The 8,639-nt window shown below is 40.0% G+C and overlaps 1 protein-coding gene across 1 annotated transcript; it reads right to left on the bottom strand.

Moving 5' to 3' along the window:
• Positions 1-636: 636 nt before the first annotated feature.
• Positions 637-7,550, bottom strand: LOC121941029 (zinc finger protein Gfi-1-like). The gene is given in 8 exon segments (XM_042483732.1): positions 637-1,926; positions 2,098-2,263; positions 2,397-2,534; positions 2,802-3,178; positions 3,740-3,955; positions 4,832-4,917; positions 4,919-4,948; positions 7,471-7,550. Coding segments are annotated over 7 exon segments (1,185 nt in total). The 5' UTR covers positions 4,942-4,948; positions 7,471-7,550; the 3' UTR covers positions 637-1,747.
• Positions 7,551-8,639: the final 1,089 nt, after the last annotated feature.

Here is an 8,639-nt window from a genome sequence, read left to right as displayed (position 1 = left end):
AGGCCTGGATGTTGTACGATTTGGAGGGAAGTGAGGCATAGAAAATCCTTGTGAGTCAGTGATTTCAATCAATGTTGAAGGAAGACAACTAACTGATTGTTCCTCTTTTTTTCTCCTGACTTTTGCCTTGCTAGAGTTAGAAAAGTAAAAAAAAATCAAATGGTGCAGTATAAACTCACTTTACCAGCAGTTTTTTGTAGTCTAAAGCATCAGTGCAAAACATGATAGAAGTTATATGAAAATAATTTTTCAACCGTCTAATAATAACTCAGTGGAAATCATTGTTATCCAAGCTGCTTTATTTACCACCATACTTTGTGTCGCTTTTCTTCTGAAATTTATTTTCAAATTCTTCTTTTAACCTTGTTGTCATTCCCTGAATAGAAAATAATTCCTAATTTCAAATGTCCCGTAATCACCCAGATGCCTCAGATTAAACAAATTTCTGCTCATAACTGAATTCTTATAAAATACATTTGACACTGCATCCCTCAGAGGATCACAGCTGCTGCATGTGGAGCCTTGTCTGCCAGCTTCCTGCCAAAACTCGTTTTTGTTTTTCATTTTAAATAACAGCCATGAGGGTAAAAAGCATCTGGTTAACGGTTAAAATCTGCTCTGACTGTTTAGGGTTCAAACATGTGGTCAAAACAAACAGGAGCCGCAGTGGCCTCTGGGCAATCACAATCACGGCAGCAACACGGTGAGACGCGCCCTTTTTTGTCGGTCTATTACACCTCAATGGTTAAAGTGATGTTTGTTTGTTTATTTTCTTCAAGTTGGAATATTTATAATAATAAAGCATTGAAATTAAAGATAATTACGCGAAATGTGCTGCTTCGAACCTAAATGGTATGGTTATAAAATAGCGCATAAATTCTGGTGACCTTTAAATTTAATTTTGGTGATTAAACCTGAATTAAATTGTTTTACATTTGAACTAATTTCACTCACTCTGAAGAGATTTTCCCATATCCTTCATTTAGAGAAGAAGTTTCCATAGATTATTCATTTTTAGTTTTTATTTCATTTAGAAATGCGGTTAAAAAACAACTATGAAATAAAATTGCCTGAAAAATAATTATAATTACGTGTAAACGACAATAAAATGCACAAAATGGGAATTTTGCAGATGTCGTGAGTAAGGCAGTAACCCTCCTGTTTATTAAATCACACTGTGTGAGGAGGTTGTTTTGCCAGCATGTCTCTGAAAACAAAAAAAGAGCCTCGGTTCTTTGGAGGAGCGCAGATTTGCATCTCTGTTGGCGTTATTGTCGATCAGGTTATTTAACTTTGAGTACAAATATTTTGGGTTTTTATGCTTACTGAATTAATGTCAGTCGACATACAAACATGATACATTTATTTGCTTCGTTACATCTGCATTTCTCACAGTTCACAGCTTATCTCTGGTTTTCTGGACCTTTATAACTATCTCCAGTAGGATGGGAGAAGAATTAGTGTCGATGTCTTCACTCTGCAAAATGTCCGAAAATGTTTGTTTTATTCGTGATTTATTAAAAAATAAATAAATAATCTGCCTGTCGGCTGAGATAACTATATATATATTTCTAGTCATTTTTTACAAAGCGACAATTGGATCAAAGTGAATCTTGATCCAACAAATGTCCCCCAGCAGAGCGACTGGGGAAAAGGCGAAAACGTCTTCTGCCTCTCTTTGTCAAGAGTAATTATTTAAAGACTTAAATCAGATTCTATGACATGATGTGTGCAGTCGCTGTGTGCTTCATTTCAGTCCGTGCTGCGTCTCTTTGTGTCTCCTCAGATCCACTTTTCTCTGAAAACCTTTGCCGCAGAGGTCGCAGCCGAAAGGTTTGTATCCGGTGTGTTTCCTGCTGTGTGTGATGAGGTTGGAGCTCTGGCTGAACGCTTTCCCGCACACCTGACATTTATGTGGCTTCTCACCTGAAAAACACATTTAGAGAACATATTAGTTTGGATTTTTATTTTGTTCAGGAGGATTTGGGAGTTTTACGCACAAATTACGCGCAGATTCTTGAAGAAACAATAGAAATTCCAACATCACTTCAAACTCAGACAGATGTTTTGTAATATTATCTGTTTTCTACCTCTTACCTGTGTGGATGAACGTGTGTTTTTTCATGTCTGACTTCTGGTGGAACCTCTTCCCGCAGTACTGGCAGGGATACGGCCTTGTGTCGGAGTGGATGAGTAGGTGCGTCGACAGAGTAGACGACCTCTTGAAACTTTTACCGCATATTTTGCAGTCGAAGCTTCTTTCCTGCAACGTGAGCAGAAGCAGGTTTAGGTTTCAAGTCCGCAGCGCACTCATCCTGACTTTATACCAATAACAACATGCATAATCGGGGAAGGTGCGAAACGCAGGATGCGGGTTAAAAAATGTGTGAAGTTACCTGAGAGTGCACGGCTTTGTGTTGCTCCAGGCTGACTGCGTGCCCGAAGGTTTTGCCGCAGATATCACACGCAAATGGCCTGGTGCCGCTGTGCGATCTGCGGACGTGGACTTCCAAACCGTGAGGAGTAGAAAATACCTGCAGGGTGAGAGTAATATGTCATGGAAATATGGTAAGTAATAAAGCTGAAAATTGATTTTTTTTTTCGCTCAATAAATACGTCCAGTTACGGAATTACTCTAAGATAATTATGGAGGTCAAAGGTCAGCTGTATCCAGTGTATGTTTTACTTAAGTCACATTATTTGCTTTGCAGGTACCATTTTTATTTTAGGTGATCACCATCTGCAGTTAAACCATTTATTTATCCCTACAAAAGATGGTGTGCTTGCATCTCCATCCTCACCTTACTGCATTTGATGCACTTGTAAGCACCGTTGAGGATCAGACTGGAGCACAGCAGGTCAGACTGGGTCTTCACACTGTGGCTTTTTCCATGCAGGCCTCCCTCCGGATACAGCAGAGCCGCTGCATGCGTCCTGTAGTCCCCGTACGTCTCCTCGCCCAGAGTCCGCTCTGCATAAAGGGCTGAGTGGCTGCTCCTGTCCCCGTAGAAGGCCAACGCCGCCGGGCCCCTGTCTACCTCCATGCCGGGGTGGATACTCGGCTGGACCAGCGACCTCAGCCCCGGCCCCGAGTAGCTACTCCAGGCGTACGGCCGGAAGGGAACCGTGAAGGGCTGCGTCTCATGCACCAGAGGAGACAGGGATTTCTCAGAGTCCACTGGAGAGAGGAGATGAAATTTTAATGAAACTGGTTAAAGAGGGGCGTTTTTAGGACCCCACAGGACCCGACGGGGCTCAAGGAGTCATGCAATGTTCTCTCAGAAGAATTCCCAGATGATGATAATGTGAAAAGTATCAGACTGGAGGTTAGAGAGCGCACTATCATACGCCAATGAGACCGGGGACATGTAAAGTTATTTAAAGGCCAACACACTTCTATATAAGCATTTAGATATAAAGAAGTGAACTCATGAGAAAAGTATCTTAAATATATCCAAATTAGAAGTAAAATGTGACATCATTTTTACATTAAACGAAATGTGTAAAAGCTCTAGTCAACCACAAAGGCCCCTTATATTTTTGTAAGTGATTTTATCAATCTTAATTCACCAAACAAGTATCGTTTTTCCAAAATGTGTAAAAAAAAAAAAAAAAAAAGGAGATTACGCAAATTTCAGATGATGGTGAAAAAAGGTATTGCTGAAGTGTGTCTGTGATGTGCCTGAATAGAAATGCGATAGAAACACAAATAGAAACTTGTGGTTTTGTGTGTAGGTACCCGGAGATGCAGAGGGGGATGGAGGCCTCCAGAAGTCCTCATAGTCCGGGGAGCGGCCGCACAGACTGTCGGCGCAGCTCAGCGGCGACTTCGGAGAGAAATCGGCAGCGTCGGCCAGGTTAGAGTCAGGAGAGAGGTCGTACCGGTCCACCGACATGTCGGTGTCATCCTGGAGCTTCTCTGCCTCTGAGAGGACGCACGGAGGAGACTCAGCATCTGTAAAGAAAAGTAAGGAAATTCAGATGTTTTTAAAATGCACTCTGCTGGAAAATGAGGTTGTTATTAGAGCTTTAAAAACGACCAAAACTAAATTATAAAAAAGGTCTTTGCATGGCGCGTATATATTACAATTATGGCTCTGCAGAGACATTTGACAGTATTATGAGTTGGACAAATAACAAACTGGCTAGGCCAATATTACTTCATTTCTAGCAGTAAGCTTTGTTATAATGTAATAAAAATTCATTATAGTGATGCAACAGAGAAGAGAATGATTGACTATAAACCTGTGTAGAATTATTTAAAATATTTATATTATATTTTATATTACAGTTTTGCTTCATAAATTTTAGAAAAAATAATGACTAAAAGGCTATTTCAGTATTACAATGCTCATTCCTTCAAAGCAGTGAAAGTTGTGTGCATGCAGTTTTCCTTATTGATACGCTTTTTTGTAACATCAATAATATCGATAAAGAGCCTTCTCCAAAGCTGCCCCCTCACTCTGGCACTTACTCCCCACACATTTTCAGGACTGCACCGACACATCCAGATTTAAATCCCTCCTAAAAACTCACCTTTTTAAACAAGCTTTTAATGTGTGATTGTTCAGGTGTTTGTTTGTTACCGATTTGCTTACTGTTTATTTTGCGCGTGCTTATGTAATTTTGTTTATATAGCTTTTTACTTCTGTGCAGCGTCTTTCAGTTCCCTTTAAAAGCGCTTTATAAGTAAAATGTAAAATGTATTATTATTATTATTATTATTATTAAATTATGTTTAAAAAACTGGGAAATTGTATAAAAATGGGACATTCAAACACACATGTTACGCAGTAAAGAATATTTAAAAAACGACTAATTTTGCACCCACCTGAGCAAATGTGCGCCAGTATAGTGTCCAGCCTGCTGTAGTCATCCTCCAAACTGCGGGGCTGGTGGTAACTGTGCGCCCTCTTACTTCACCATGAAGGAGCGAGGCATCTCCGACCTGAGAGCAGACAAATCAGTGACAGTAATCCAGCTGCAGAGGAGTCCTCAGGTGGACGCTGCTGCTCGCTCTGGTCTCCACTGGAGAGGAGGTGCGGGTCCAAGTGCTTTAAGGATTGCAACCTGACCACGGAGCATGCGCACGGCGCCCGTCCCGTCTGCCAGGTGTTGCGCGGACAGGTGTCTCTGCAGAGACTCCTCCGCTCACTGCGCTGCAAAGAATATCCGTCCGCAGTGTTTTCAGCGCGGGGGGTTACAGGTATTAGAAAAGCGGTCCGCAGCGTTGGCGACGTGATTTTACCTCAATGCAGATTTATTTATTTCGCCTTTGACCTGCTCTTGTTTCGAGAAACAATCGTGGAATTAACAGCAGTTAATTTTATCAGCCAAGAGTTGACTTTTTGAATCCGGAATTTTTGCACAGCGTGGAGCCATGCAGCTCCCCCCCCTCGGATCAGACTGCAGCTCGTGTCTCCAAAGGAGCTCGTGGCAATCAGGAGAAGTGATACAGGCCTTATCAGCGACTTACTCAATCTGACAGGAGAGGAAACACGGAGGCGCACCTCAGGGTGTCTGCTGCACACAGCCTGGGTGAAATAAAAGGGCGGGGGAAAGTCTGAAAGTCGGAACCGACAGGGTTCTCTGATGCGTTATTTACATTATGATCACTTAAAAATATACACAGTAACACAATTATCGCTTGCGTATCCTGCATGTTTTCCAGGAGTGCATTTGGTAGGATTTTCCTGGAACTCAGTGGAGTAAAATAATAATAGCAAGTACAGTCTTTTGCAATTGTTCCGTTTAAAAGCTCACATGAAATGCACATTAATTATTATTAAAAACCTCCAGCACGTCACAGTGTGGCGGAGCTTAGTCCCGGTCCAGTGGTCAGTCAGGCTGTATAGGCTGTCATTATGTGACAGACACTCACCGTGCTCACGCCTGCGGTGACAGTTTCACATTACTATGGGCATTATGCTCAAAAGGACAGAGCCGGTAACAGACAAGTTGTGTTCTGTTCGGCCAGATTGTAGCGCACGGCTAAGCGCCATTACGCACCGAACAAAGGGACGGAGTCGTGCGTCTTGGTGCTTTTTATCCAGTGCAGGTGCAATGAGTAAATCCCAAAACTGTTACAGTGATGCAGTGAAGGGAGGTTTGATTATCGCAAATCATCAAAATAAATCAAATCATTACAATGTGATGTTACTGGTCAGCACTGTCTGTGAGTAGCCTACTCGTCTATTTTTTGTGCGTATAATTTCATGTTTTAATGCGTTTCAAAATTAACATGACTTTTAAAGAATTATTTTAGTCACACTGTATTTAGTATCTTCCACTCACAATTATTTAATTCAGCTCAAATCAAATAGTCCTTAACTATAGAGATTTCGTCCACTATACCCCAAAAATCGGAGACCCAGACTCATCAGCATGAGGACACAATCTACCTCTGTAACCGCCGCAGATCGCACTGAACACCGGCAGAGCAGCAATTTTTGGCTACAGGCTAAACAGCCTATATCAGTACACGAAGGACAGGAAATCAAAGCGCCACATGCCTCGGCTCGATTAGACAGCACGCGGTCGTTGCATCCGGACACACAGCTGGTGAAGATATGAAGCTCGAACCGATAAAATTAGAATCAGGCCGGCGCTGGAGAGAGCCGATAGGCCGGCAGAGAAAACTTTCTGAGCGCTGCGTAAAAGCTGCCAACTGGCATCCTGTCAAGTCAATAAAGAGTGAAATGCGATAATGCTTGTATGTTAATGTTGAATAATAATAATAACAAGAATGTTTGTTTTTTAAAAAAACTTTTAATTACCTTTTCTGCAGAAGCCAGTATCTTATATAGTAGGATCGATTTTTTGTCGTACGTGTATGAGTGTGTTAACACTGCATATATTAAATTTATTTCCTCGTTGCGTTTTGCAAAATACATTCAAATATTCGTCCTTTTTTTGGAATTCAATGACAAATAGAAAAAAAAACGCCTCCTCCTCATATGAAAACACCGATGATTCATGGCCCCTCCACACTCACTACACCGCAGTGTGACTTAAATGCGCTCCTATTATGGTCAGCGCTGAAGGATATATCATCCAATTTGGACAAAAGTAAGGTTAGTGAAGAAAAGTATTAAAAAAAAAAAGTTGTAGTAGTAACGTTGGTCATAGTCTGGGTCAAATCTGTTTTAACAAATGGGATTTTAACTTAAATTCGGCTTTTAATGTTAAATCCAAAATCATAATCCAAAATACATTTATGTGACAACACACTGAGTCAGTATCTGCTCGTTAGGTACAAACATGAGCTGAGCTGAAGCTGTTCCTTTACACTGTTTCTATACACAGCCTGTTAAAATTTGAATAACTCCTTCACTGCGCCATCAAAAATCATCAATCAGTGCCATGTGAAATATTAAATCACACTGAGCTTACAGTTCTCTGACCTTCACAGCTAGACTGCACTAATGTCTGATAAACTCGTATTCATCAGCATTTGGCAATAACACAAACCTGGTTAATGTTTCAGCGTGCCCCGAAGAAAAATGCTCTTTTAAAATGTGGTTTTCTGCATGAAATGATTGGTAGTTGAGGCTCAGCACTGAAAACCGCGAGAAATCACTTCCTGAAAGCACTCAATCTAAGCAAGAATCTTCACAGAGGAAGGCAAAGTTGAGACACAACACCCCCCATGTGCTCATCATTTGCTGCCTGCAAACTTTATTTTTCCAGCACCGGTAATACAATCATGCAGCCTGAAGTCCTGCACGTTGCAAAAACATAAAGTAAAAAACAAAAAACGATAGTAGCAATAAATAAAACATTTTGGAATCCTAAAAATTTCAACAACAGCAAAGTATTTTTTTTAAATAAATGTAAAAAAAAAATTTAAAAGCCACACCAGCATGTGATGACATGCATAAATATGCATTATAAGTATCTGTTAAGTACACTATATTATCAAAGTGCCCTGCACTTTGTCCTAATTGCAATTTAAAGACACATTATGTATACTATAGTACACTATATAAGATACACATGAACACTGAAAAAAATTATAGGATTTTATTTTGGAAGGGCGCCCGGTGGATCAGTGGATAGAGCGGGCGTCCCACACAGAGGTGGTGTTCTCCCCAGCGACCGCAGGTTCGACTCCGGCCTAGGTCCTTTGCTGCATGTCGCCCCCTCCCTCTCTCCCCCCTAATGCAAAGTCTGTCCTATCAATTAAGGGCATAAAAAGCCCCCCACAATAGTCTTTAATTTATATATATATATATATATATATATATATATATATATATATATATATATAACACAACACTACACCATTTATAATAATAATAATAATAATAATAATAATAATAGTAATAAAAAATAATACAATTTATAGAGTGCTTTTCAAGGTAGTAAAAGAAACTTCACAAAAGTAAAAAAAAAAAAAACAGATCATAAAATAAAATACACTAATATGCACAATAAATACACACAACATTAATGTTCATATAGCATGTATTACACATTAAAAGCAGTTTTTAACAGGTGGGTTTTGAAGTGTGAGAGGTCAGTAAAGTCACAAATGTGTTGTGAGAGACAATGATAAATAATTAAAATATTTCAGAAATGTTTTTTTAAAATTATTGTGGAACTCTATTTTCATTTTAGATACAAAATAAATGGATGTC

Source organism: Plectropomus leopardus, chromosome 3 (genome assembly GCF_008729295.1).
Source record: "Plectropomus leopardus isolate mb chromosome 3, YSFRI_Pleo_2.0, whole genome shotgun sequence".
NCBI lineage: Eukaryota > Metazoa > Chordata > Actinopteri > Perciformes > Serranidae > Plectropomus > Plectropomus leopardus.
The sequence above is the reverse complement of the archived record's forward strand: the minus strand, read 5'-3'. Positions and strand labels throughout refer to the sequence as shown.